We start from the raw sequence: 12,963 nt of genomic DNA on the forward strand, positions 1-12,963 counted from the left end.
TAGGAATAATAAATACATAAATAAATAAATATATCAAATCTAAGTATTCATCAATTTTAATTTTAATTCTCTTTTGAAGAGGTTAAACGAATTATTAAGTAATGACAGAATATTGTTCAGGTTATAAGGAGCAAAACATGAGAAACAACCTTCAAATTTTGTAGTTAGGTGCTGAGGAACACAGAAGGAATCGGTTCTTACATTTACTGTATGAATGTCAGACCGTCTGTTTAATGGTCATCGAAAGTCAAAGTGTTATCTACAATGACACCTAAGTTTCTTGCAGAATCCACCCAATTTATTTCAGAGTTATCTAAGGCAAGCGTATGGTTTCTTTGTACATAAGTGATTTGTGCTTGAGATCCTAAGCATAGGGCGACTGTTTTAGTGGGATTAATTTTCAACCCATGATTATTTGAGTAGATTGAAGTATTTTGAAGATTCTCATTTATGAATCTAATGCCATTTTCTATATCGTCGGGTTTAAAAGATAAATATAACTGAAAGTCATCTGCATATAGATGAACATGACAATTAGTTATAAAAGAAGGATAATCGAAAATAAAAATCGAGAACATAAGAGGGCCAAGAATACTCCCCTGAGGAACACCCGAACAGGTTTCCCTAAAAGACGAGCATAACATATTTTGATCAAGTTTCACTCTCTGAGCTCGACCAGTGAGGTAACTAGACATCCAAGTCAGTGTTGAATTGTCAAAGCCGATATACTTGAGTTTGGTAAGTAATAAGTTGTCATTAACCAAATCGAAGGCTTTGCTTTGATCAAGTAAAACCAAGAGATTTATCCCTGGCTTTCCCAATGTCATCAATCACCTTCAAGAGAGCGGTTTGACTTCCATGTTTCCGTCGAAACCCTGATTGTACATCGGGAAGAATTCTATGACTTTCCAAAAAATATTTTATTTGATTGGAGATAATTTTTTCAAATATTTTGGAAAAAGCAGGCAAAATATTTATTGGACGTAATTCATTGAGAGAGGAAGGAGAACTTTTTTTTGGAATGGGTATGACATTTGCCATTTTCCATATGTCGGGAAACACACCCTGATTAAGAGATTCGTTGAAGATATGTTTGATTTCATTGACACAAAAAGGAATAACAAGAGAAATCATCCTAATATTTATGTTATCTATTCCTAAGGCATTGGATTTGACATTTCTAACAGCATTAAGGATATCTTCGCATGTTATTTCAGCAAAAGAGAACTTGAATTCGTGATTCAATTTATTACTGTTATAGAAAGCGAAAGTATCATTGTTTATTGAAGTGTTACCTGAGACATTCAGGAAATAATCGTTGATTTCTTCTGGATTTTGTAGCTCCTCAGGTAAATAAGTATTTTGCTGGCCAGACTTTGTAGTAATACCCCAATTAGAAAATGTTTTCCATATCATTCTACTGTTATTTTTGTTTTTATTTAGAACGTACTGTATGTACGCTTTTTTCTCTCTTTTCAACGCATCATTGATGTAATTACGTAAATCGACATAATATTTCCTATTAGCAGGTGTTCTATTTTTCAAATATTTGGCATGGGCCCTATCTCTAATGCGCATCATTAGTTTGAGGTTGTATGTTATATAAGGAAGATTTCTATATTTTTTATTACTTGAGCAAACGGGGGCATGCTTATCGAATAAAAATAGGATACAGTCTGTTTGAAGGTGATTGACAATGTTTCGTGATGAATTTCACTAGTTCGGACTTCCATTGTCTATTAGATAAAATGATTTGAAATCCCTGAAACAATAGTATTGGTGAAACTAAGAGGCCATTGAATATTCGCATTGCCGAGCACAAGAAGCACACACAGCGAGGAGAAACCAGCAAATCAGGAATAGCAGACCATGTTTGGACCCATCAACACAACATCGAGTGGTCCCAAGCTGAGATCTTGCACAGAGAGGAACATTGGTTCAGGAGAAAATTTAAGGAAGCCGCATACATGTTGTCCAACAACGTATTCAGCCAGGCCAGCGTAGATATACGAAACATATGGAAACCCATCATCAAACGAGAAATGACCAACTCCCGCCAAATCGGTCATCTCTCACGGAATCAGTGAAGCGGAAAATGGAAAGTAGAGAAAGTGAAAGTATTTCAACGACCTATAAAATAGTCATCTCTCGGAGGAATCAGTCCAGTCATCACCCGAAGACGATTGTAGATACCAACAATCGAAACGTCGTGAACTAACGTGACTTGGAATCTCTACACTTTTTTATTTTTATTATTTTCTTTTTGCATTCCTTTAATTTTTATTTATTCAATTATTATATTTTTACTTGTAGGTTATTTTACTATCATTTCATTTCAGGTTTATTGTTGCTTAATATAATTGTTATTTTCAACTATTCTCTTTTTTTTTTAATTATTCTTTTTTACTTGTTTCAGGGATTTCAAAATCATTTTATCTAATAGACAATGGAAGTCCGAACTAGTGAAATTCAGGATACAGTCATTGAGAAAATTCACTTTGACATTCATTTCATCCAAGTTGATGATATGACCCCAAGGTAGGCTATTGGCATCACGTGAAAATTTGTCATAATCTAAGTATTTGAAATTTCTATAAAGAATCAATTTATCACATTTTTCGGCCACATCTAGATCTATGTCACAACATACCAACATATGATCAGACATACCATTCACGTCCAGAGTATTCGAATTCCGCACCACAACATCCGAGCTTACACAGATTATATCGATGAGGGATTCAGAAGTAGAAGTGATTCGAGTTGGATTTTCCACAACTTGACATAAATCGAAATTGGAAATGAGCGAGCAAAATAGTTCAGCATATCTGGAATAGGGGGCTAACAAGTTGATGTTAATGTCACTCACTAACACCACCACTGAAGTTTCTAAATAAACACGTTCCAGAATTTCCCCTAAATCTTGCACGACGTTTTCAACATTTGTTCCTGGCGGACGATAAACAACACCGACGGCAATTTTTTGTTTGTTCATATCCAAAATCAACCAGAGCTGCTCCAGTCCACTAGGAGAAGTAGAGAAGAGTAATATATTTTGTATTTGTAGAGGTGTTTCAAGAAAAAACACACTTCACCTCCTCTTCCGTCTCGGTCCAATCGTACTAGACTATAATTAGGAATTGTAAAGAAGTTGTCAGAGGTACCAGGCGTAATCCAAGTTTCTGTAACCCCAATCAGAAAAATATTATTTTCTATAACACAATCTTTGAATGTGTCGAAACAATTGTTTAAGGAGCGAATGTTTAAGTGACCTATTTTGCATTCTACTTTTTTGACACAGCGATAGTAGGAATGCCATGGACATATTTTATATAAAGATTATCCTCTCCCTTTTGTTTGCGTTCATTCATTTCTGAAATTACTTTTTTCAAGTGTTCACGTTGCATTATTGTTTTATCGGTGCTGATTTGGACATTAATATTCAAAACTTTTAGTTTGTACTTGTTTTTCAGGATGCAGTTGACGTCTTCTCTATTGTTCATAACTTTAAGTGGAGAGATATTACTACCTTCCTTTCGTCCTATTCTGAATATTTTTATTCTATCAGTATTAATCGAAGGTGCAATAGCCTTCATAATATCAATAGTACTTTTCTTATCTGTCTCTGGATCAACTTGCTGCAATTTATAAATGATAATATTACTCTCTTTATGTTGTCTTTCGGAGATTTCATTGATAATAGTTTCAGTGCACATTGAGTTTTTTCCATTTTTCAGACTTTTTATTTCTTCCTGTAATCCTTTGACCAAGGCATTGAGGTCTTTTATTGCTTGAGTCAGTTCCTGACAGTTTGCACACTCTGTACGTACAGATATATTTGGATCTCCACCAATGAATTGTCTACAGTCCTCACATTTGTAAAATGTTCCTTGCGTATCGGTAAACAAAGCGAGTTGTTCTTTGGGCCCAAACATCTGCAACGAAAAACGTTACTGCAAAAACTGCACTGTAGACCTGGCGCCTTATCATTTGTTGTTTTTGTACACTTGGCACATTTTGCTGACATTTCGATTGAGTATTTGATCAAAAATGTATTCACTGAGATTTGTAATTGAATTGAGGAGCGAAATCACACACGTCTGTACATCACGACTACTCGTCTACACGTCTACACGTCTGTACGACACGACTACTATGAATTAATTTTGAATAGGTATCTAATATTTTGAATATCTAAATTTGAATATATAATCTATACTAATTGAATCATTTGTATTATATTTATATTATGCCGTTGCTAATAACTCCAGTTGATGCAACTTTCTTTAAATAAAAAAAATATGCGAGTTACATGATACCGCCCATCAGGAAACGTGCCTTATCTGCAGGTTTCCGAGACTTTTTAGGAAATGCAAACTCATTACATTTCGAATGTCATAATAATTGCCTTGAAAAAAATTAGTTCTTTGTACTGCTTTCGAAGACAATAAACGCTTTCTTGGGTCTTATGTGAAATGGGTCCATCTAATTCATCATCATATACTCCATCATAACATCAAAGGAGAGAAATTGCAATGCATCATTACGCTACAAAATCATAATCGTAATGTAGAGAAACGTAAGCCGTCATAATCGCAATTCATCATAACGTAAAACAGCAGAACGTACTGTGTCATAACGTACAAATTCATAACGTACACATAGAAACGTTAACCGATCATATTCGTAACGCATCGTATATTCAATGTACCATACCGCTAAAGCGTATAAACCGTATCGTACAGAATACGTACTCCATCATATTCGTTATGTGTAAAATACGTAATAGGCCATCATCACATCACAACATGCGTCAAATCCGCTAGTTCTGTTTTTTTGCGGACTTATTTATGATGTTGGCCTAATGAATAATCGAAGTTTGTGACCTCGAGTGCCAAACGCAACTTTGTCAAAAATCGAAAAAACCGCGAAAAAATCGGGTTACTTCAAAGTTTGGCTATTAAAATCCTGAAGAACTAGTTTTTGAAAAGACTTGCTTTGCAAGTTTTTGAAGTAAAGTAAATTTGCTACAATATGATACTAGATGTTCAAATCAAATCAAAAATATACTTTATTGTCCGAAGATTTGCATCTTACTGACAAAGTCCAACAAATACAAAATTAATAGGTATAGAAAAAATACTAAAAAAGTATAGTGATAGTACAAAGAATAAATTGCTAATATATTGCTAATATATTGTTAAAAGGATTCGCTAAAATACTCTTCCAAACTATAATAGGGTCTATCAACAAGTAGGTTCTTCACCGCCTTTTTGAAATGAATGTTGCTTAAATTTGCAGATCGTATGTCTAATGGTAAATGATTGAACAATTTACCACCATTATAGTATATGGAATCCTTGATTAAACTCGAAGTTGGGATGGGATGCTTCTACTCCTTGTGCCAGTAGCTGAACTTCGATATATGTTTATAAATAAAGCAAACCGTCTCTAAGATTAAAAGTAGGATGACATTTCATTGGCAGTGAAAAAATTCCTGCACGAATCTCTGGGTTTGACTTTACAGAGACATCTTAGTGCCCTTTTCTGTAATATCAATACAGAAGAGAGAAGGTTTGAGTTGCATGCTCCCCAAAAGGTATTCCATAACGTAGTCGAGATTCAATAAGTGCATGGTAAACGGTCTTTGCGACATGGAAACCCAACTCATTTGAAACCACTCTAACTGCATAACATCCGGAGGAGATCTAACTCTTCAGTTGTTCAAGGTGTTCATCAAATTTCAGCCTATTATCAATGAATAGGTACTTCGAAATAGTCTGAGTTTTCCCAGTATTGTTTAAAAATCTGTTTGGAATATGTTTTTCCGTTAATCAGCTGTCGCAAACATACGGACGACAACTGTCAGAAGTTGAGAAACTTGTGCGAGCTAAGGACTAACGGGATCTTACCTTTCAACGTGTGATTCCTAACACGGGTGCAGAATCATTCCAGCTTCAACCAGATAAATTCTCTCGAGAAAAATATAGTATTGTTAACAGAACTTTGGTGTAATAGTAATGAGTAATGAGCCTATATATATATATATATATATATATATATATATATATATATATATATATGTATGTATATATATATATATATATATATATATATATATATATATATATGTATATATATATATATATATATAATATATATATATATATATATATATATATATATATATATATATATATATATAATATATATATACCTTGCTACTCTATGGTATGCAGACACTCCAGAGCAGACTCAAACCACGGGGGAACAGTTATTCTGGTAGCTGACACTGCAGTAATTGATTACTCCTTCTCTGAAATCGAAAAGTTCAATGACCTTTTGGATGATAAAACATTTGAATTTACAATCTTCTTTATAATTTATATGTTGTATGTCTTTACCGATCTCCCTTTACGGATGTTAATATATTTTTGAGAAAACTAGAGCTACTTTTGTCTGACCTGCCAATAAATAGTTCTGTAATCGTAACAGGTGAATTCAATATCAATTACAATGACTGTGATTCACTGGTTGATGAATCACTGAAAAACTTACTTTTATCATATGACTTAAGTCTGCACGTTGATTCGAAAACACGCATTTCTCGATTTTCTGTATACTGTATTAATTATGTCTGTAGCAATATTGACAAGCAAAATGTTTCATGCACAGTTATTCCATTCGGATTATCTGATCATGAAGCAGTGATATGTTCTATTCTTTTAAAATCAACAAAAAAACAAACCATACATAAATATGGTAGATTGTTCAGTCGTTCAAAGTACGATAGGTTCTATCAAAACTGCCTCGAAATAGACTGGGCGAGCATATTGTCTGAATATGACCCATTTTTATCATTCCACAGTGCATTGTCCGATGTGTTTGATGAGTCCTTTCCAGAACAAGTAATTAAATAAATGTAAAAAGCCATGGGTGACAAAAGAACTGAAAACAGCCTCTAGAAACTAATGCACTTACTGCATTATGTCAGAAAATTCACAAACGAAACATTTTTCTGGAACTATTTTAATGATTACAAAAAAGTCGATCGATCTACTATCATTCTAGCTAAGAGGATATATTACGTCAACAGAATAGGGGAATCGAAGAACAAAATTAAAGAAACTTGGTCAATTATTAGTGATATAGGTAAGAGGTAAAGAAAAACTCCGAACTCTCACTTTATCATAATATAATAAATGAGTTCTACTGTACTATTACTAAACAGTTGAGTAACATAATTCATGATCCATATGATCCATTGATCAACTTAGGAAATATAAAAAATCATGACAGTCTTATTTCACGGTGTATTCATTGATAAGAGGACTGCTCAAGAGTAAGAGCTCCTCCGGATGTTATGCAGTTAGAGTGGTTTCAAATGAGTTGGGTTTCCATGTAGCAAAGACCATTTACCATGCTTTTATTGAATCTCGACTACGTTATGGAATACCTTTTTAGGGAGCATGCAACTTATCCCTTCTCTCTTCTGTATTGATATTACAGAAGAGGGCACTAAGATGTCTCTGTAAAGTCAAACCCAGAGAATCGTACAGGAACTTGTTCACTGCCAATTAAATTTCAACAGTCATCGCACTTTTTATCTCAGAGGCGGTTTGCCTTATTTATAAACATAAACCGAAGTTCAACTTTGCTTCTACTCCTTATGCTACTCGTAACAGCAATTATACCTTTAGACTTCCCATCCCAACTTCGAATTTATTCAAGGGTTCCATATAATATAATGGTGGTAAGTTGTTCAATCATTCACCACTAGAAATGAGATCTGCAAATCTAAGCAACATTCATTTCAAAAAGGCGGTGGAGAACCTACTTGTTGATAGACCCTATTAAAGTATTTTAGTGAATCCTTTTAACAATATATTAGCAATTTATTCTTTGCACTATCACTTTATACGTGGTGGTATTTTATCTATATCTATACATTTTTAGACCTTTTTATATATTTACACTCATACATTTTTGTAACTTTTTTATATATACATTTATACTTTTTTAGTACTTTTTCTAAATAAACATTGTATTTCTTGGACTTTGTCAATAAGATGCAAATCTTCGGACAATAAAGTATATTTTGATTTGATTTGAATTTCAACTTTCCAATGGTCATTCAGAATATAACGTCAAGACTCTTACCTTGTTGTAGTTTATCGTTGTTTGTACTTATTTTTTGTTTAATAACAGTAATGTTTGAATAACGGTAATAAATGTAACGTTATTACTCGTCAACAACAACGATGTGTTATTCAGATTTACAGAAGTTGTGTTGAATTACTTCTGTACACTAAGCTTCTCGCTACTAGATGGCACTCCAGCGTCGATTGTGAATTCTTAATAAATTTATCGACTCGTGATGTAAGCGAATTATTGGATGACCTTGCAATGTTTGTAAATAACACAGACACGTTGGACTGTTTTTGTGCAAGTGTTGAGCTTAACAATTTCCATAGTTTTTCATTTAATGAAGTAATTGAAAATGGAATTTCAGGAAATGGCCGTGATCGATGAACATACTGTATGCGTAAGTTTTTCATGACAATCTTTTTATTAGGTGTAAATCATAAAATAGTAAGCCTAATCTAGACAGTCTATAGTGAACTTGCGAGGAAATATTGTTTATGTGAATGTTTGAATATTGATATACTAAAAGGTTTGATTGAGGTGGTTATTTGTTATTGCTATTTGTTTTCTTGTAAAGTTTGCAAATAGGGAACAATTATTTTATTTTGTGGGGCACTGTTTTGGGTTATCTTGGAATATATGACGCTTGCGCAAATAGGTGTGAGCTAGGTGGATGGTTCTATGAAAATTCCAACTACCTACCATGGAAAACATAATATTCAATCAACTACTGGGTTTATTAAGTCTCAAAAATAGGTATTCTGATAGTGGGTCATCATAGTAGGTCATTTGAAACTAGGTATTTTCATGTTGGAGATTTGTTCATGACTGCATAAAAATAATGTTCAAGTATTTCGAGATGAACCAATTAATTATGAAATACTCACAGGACATTGGTGAATTTGAAGTGTTATTGTATTAAATTACTTTCCTGATTTAGTTTTTTTTGTTGAGAGAGACAATAGTGTTGCATCACTCGTCACCGAGAGGGCACTACCAACAATTTCTTCAAATGGAAAGAGGGGTCTTGTGGTATTTGGTAGGTATTTCAGTTCTCTATCCAACACTTTTAATTTTTGTAAATTTACTTACTGAGTTCATTCAAATAAATGTTCAAAATGCTTACCATCCACTCCCTAACAATAATGAAATCTGTTCACAAATTAATTTCCTATGTTATGAAATATTCCTGAACTAATTTTGTTGCACACACACAAGTTCGGTTGTGTATCGTACAGTTAATTATAACATATCTCCTCAAAAACATCTAGAGGCGTCAAATCAGGAGATTCAGTGGGCTCTTCTAAGGCACCACATCTGCTTGTCTACCGAATTGTATAATTGAAGAACTTTAGTAAGTCGTCAAGTGACGTTACGTATTAATAAGATAAGACACCTCTGTATTAAGAAGAATCGGTTCGAAAGTGGTGAGATGACAATCATCCAAATCCGTGAATAGGCAAACATTTCCTGAAATGACGCATTGGGATTCGTAAAAGCTGAAGTTAGAATAAAAGATGCTCTTAGAAACATTCTATAATGTAAGAAATGAATTATTGGAGTTGAATGGTGCACATTTTCAACATTCATTCTTAAAATTACGATATTTATCGTTTGTTTGCATTTTCTTAAAACGATTAGAAAACTATTGATTACTCAGGAATAGCTGATCCGATTTCCAAAAAAAAAGGTGTTGATTTGAGAATTGAATTAAAGTATTAAAAACAAGTTGGTAGCTCCCTCTCGGCAACGAGTGATGCATCACAATTAGTCATGGATCATGGAGGTCTGACCACCTCCCCAAAACATACGCGGAAAAATTGACAAAACATCTAAAAATTGATATTTTATCAGATTTCAAAAAAAGTATAACTTCCTAGCTAATTCTTCTAAACACAGTACTTTACATCGGCATTGATTGGTGCAGAAAGATTGATTGATCGTGTCTATTACCGTTACATCAGTTAAATATAAGTAATAGTGTGTTTTTTTGGAAAACACACCATCAGATTCAGACATAGCTCCAAATAATCTAAACGAGAAAATGCTGAAAAAAATTTTTACAAATTTATCAAAGCCTGAGACCTAACTGAAAACTAAATACAATCATTAACAGTCTAACTGTCACATGCGAATGTTTCGCATCAATTAACAAAGAAAAGTCGACTAATATATTCAGATCCATTTCTAGAGAGAATAACGACTAATCTAGAAAAGCGACTCCTGCGTATATAATTAACTTTCCGATCTAAATCGGAAACACATATCTAAATATGTGTTTGCCGAAATATAAATGTTTGAAAGTTTGAATGAAAGCGAACATAGAAGGGATGCTGGCAAGTTTAAGACACAAGACGTTCAGGAGTTATTCAGGATGTAAATAAAATCAAGTCTTGACGAAACATTGACAGAGAAAAAGCACGTTAGTCCTGTTCGATTTATTTGATAATGTATCCACATACTGTGGATACTTATTGGTATAATCTTCGATTCCTTCTGGAATCTCTCTGTCCCCATATCACAATATAATAACAAACAGTATATTAGAATGCTTGAATTATTTTGTAAAAGAAAAACTCTGGTTTGAGAAGAAAAATCGACGTTATCGAAGTGCTCAAATAAAATCTTTTTTTTTTGAGTGTTACCAACATCAACTCCCCTGTGGAAGGTTTAGACGTGAATCACAGGGAAAACCACTTAAAGTGTGTATTATACAGCATACTGTAGACACCAATATAGCGATCAATATATTGCACGAATACAACGTGTCTCACCAATTTCAGCAAAATCTTTACCAAGTGGAGACATTTATGTTGTATTTTATAAAGAGAAGGGTTAACAATGAGCAGGGTACTAATACGCACCATCGAGTATACACAAAATGGGAAATAAAACATTTGGCTTTCTACTCCTACATCTTTAGGTATACCAAAAATGCGAAAAACTCTCAAAGGAATGAAGGGAGCAATCAATTTCAAAATAAACTTCCAACAAAGATGTGTAGATCATACATAGAAGTCACTTTCAGACACAAACTGGAAGAAAAAGCCATCTCGAAACAAGATTTTTTCATACACGAAAGACAAAGTAGGTACTTCAACGAAATGAATATAAAACACTTTTGTCTAATTTCCACTACTTAGATATTTCATTTTTACGACCGGTTTCGGGTTTTATCCCATTATCAAGTATAAACTAACTAATAAATTTGAAATCTAAAAATGTGGTTGTAAAGAGAGTTTTTGGTAAGCTGGAACAGGAGTGGCAACTATAAAAATTCTACACTGGAAATTACAGAAGTTACCGAGGTTGTAAAACTTATAAATTCAAGATTGGAGACCCACATAAAGCGAGTTGCTCATTTGGAATTAAATATTTCATATTTCATGATGATCTTCTACCACCGAGTAACAACTACATTCATCAATTTATGTAAAATTTAACTTATAGCAGAGGAGCCCACGATGCAAAATGGGGATTTACTCGAGTGCATTGAGACATATTAGGTTGCAAAGCTTAGATGATAAGAAGATGAAAATGTTATAAAATATATACCTTTTCATCGGTGGGGGAAGCGGCTATAGATTTTTAAATATGTAAAAATATACTGTTGCATGGACATAAGCGAGCGCGTCACATATTGATAGCATCAATGTCCTACGTATTTTTAATAATGTTGATATGTTAATCTGATCGGTTGCATGATGTGGGTGGTTGTAGGTAAGGGTTAAAAGTGAAAAGAAAAAAAAATTAATCGAGCGCGTCAGATTTTCTAAAGGGCAACAAAAAAAAGCTCTCATTCAGTAATCTGACGATTTCGATCTGACGCAAACTCGCGGCCATTATTATAATGTGCAAAAAAATTCATCATTTTGAAATACTCAAGCGCATCAGATAAAGATATATATGGTTCATATTTATGTTTTAAACGTGATGTCTCATAATCTGACGATTATATAGAAGAATTCGCTCAATCTGACAAAAACATTTTTTCTTAATTTTTTTTGTTCATTGAACTTAATTAATTGAAAAGCTCAGAAAATAAATGAATGTATGTTTTTTAAGTAAAATACTTGTATTTATAAGAAAATAATTTTACAAAAATGCTCAAAAGAATTTGATTTTTTATAATTAATTGAATCTTTAACGAAGAAAAGAGAAATGAAACGTTCTATGTTTTGTACCACTTTTATTTGTAACTAACATTACTGCAGTGTCGTCCTATAAGAACATTTTCATACTTATATATCGTATAAGGACATTTTCAAACTTATATATTGTTGAGTCGACCTTCAATTTTGGAACGGGCACACTTTTCAGTTGTATTGCCAATTGCGTATGCAGGAAATTTTCTGTGAAGATTCCTGTACTGACCCCTGTTGGATATAATCCAACGCTCTTCGTGGTATTAGCCAGGGGAGTAGTTGTTTTCTGATAGACGTCAGTGCATTCAACCTACTGTGTAGGTATATCGAGACTGGCTTGAACGTTTAAAGTTCATTTCTTAAGATTTGTTTACTGCCAGTATTCAAGCATAGCCCACTGACTAATATAAGAAAACAATAATTGTTGAGTTGATCAGTGATCAGAAGCTGATTCATTTCACTAGTTCGAACTTCCATTGTCTACTATATAAAATGATTTGAAATCCCTGAAACAAGTAAAAAAGAATAATTAAAAAAGAATAGTTGAAAATAACAATTATATTAAGCAACAATAAACCTGAAATGAAATGATAGTGAAGTAACCTACAAGTAAAAATATAATAATTGAATAAATAAAAATTAAAGGAATGCAAAAAAGAAAATAATAAAAATT

The 12,963-nt window shown here is 33.1% G+C and overlaps 1 protein-coding gene across 1 annotated transcript in view; it reads left to right on the forward strand.

Annotated features, from left to right (window-relative positions):
• The first annotated feature begins 8,385 nt into the window (after positions 1 to 8,385).
• REPTOR-BP (REPTOR-binding partner) overlaps positions 8,386 to 12,963 on the forward strand; it is a 105,014-nt gene continuing 100,436 nt past the window's right edge. Inside the window, exon 1 of the mRNA XM_074170267.1 lies at positions 8,386 to 8,545. Coding sequence (XP_074026368.1) covers positions 8,501 to 8,545 — 45 coding nt within the window. The 5' untranslated portion in view covers positions 8,386 to 8,500. The remainder of the gene's footprint in view (positions 8,546 to 12,963) is intronic.

Source organism: Leptinotarsa decemlineata, unplaced genomic scaffold, assembly GCF_025532065.1.
Source record: "Leptinotarsa decemlineata unplaced genomic scaffold, Ldec_3_MD MMD2_P_RNA_scaffold_7, whole genome shotgun sequence".
Classification (NCBI taxonomy): domain Eukaryota; kingdom Metazoa; phylum Arthropoda; class Insecta; order Coleoptera; family Chrysomelidae; genus Leptinotarsa; species Leptinotarsa decemlineata.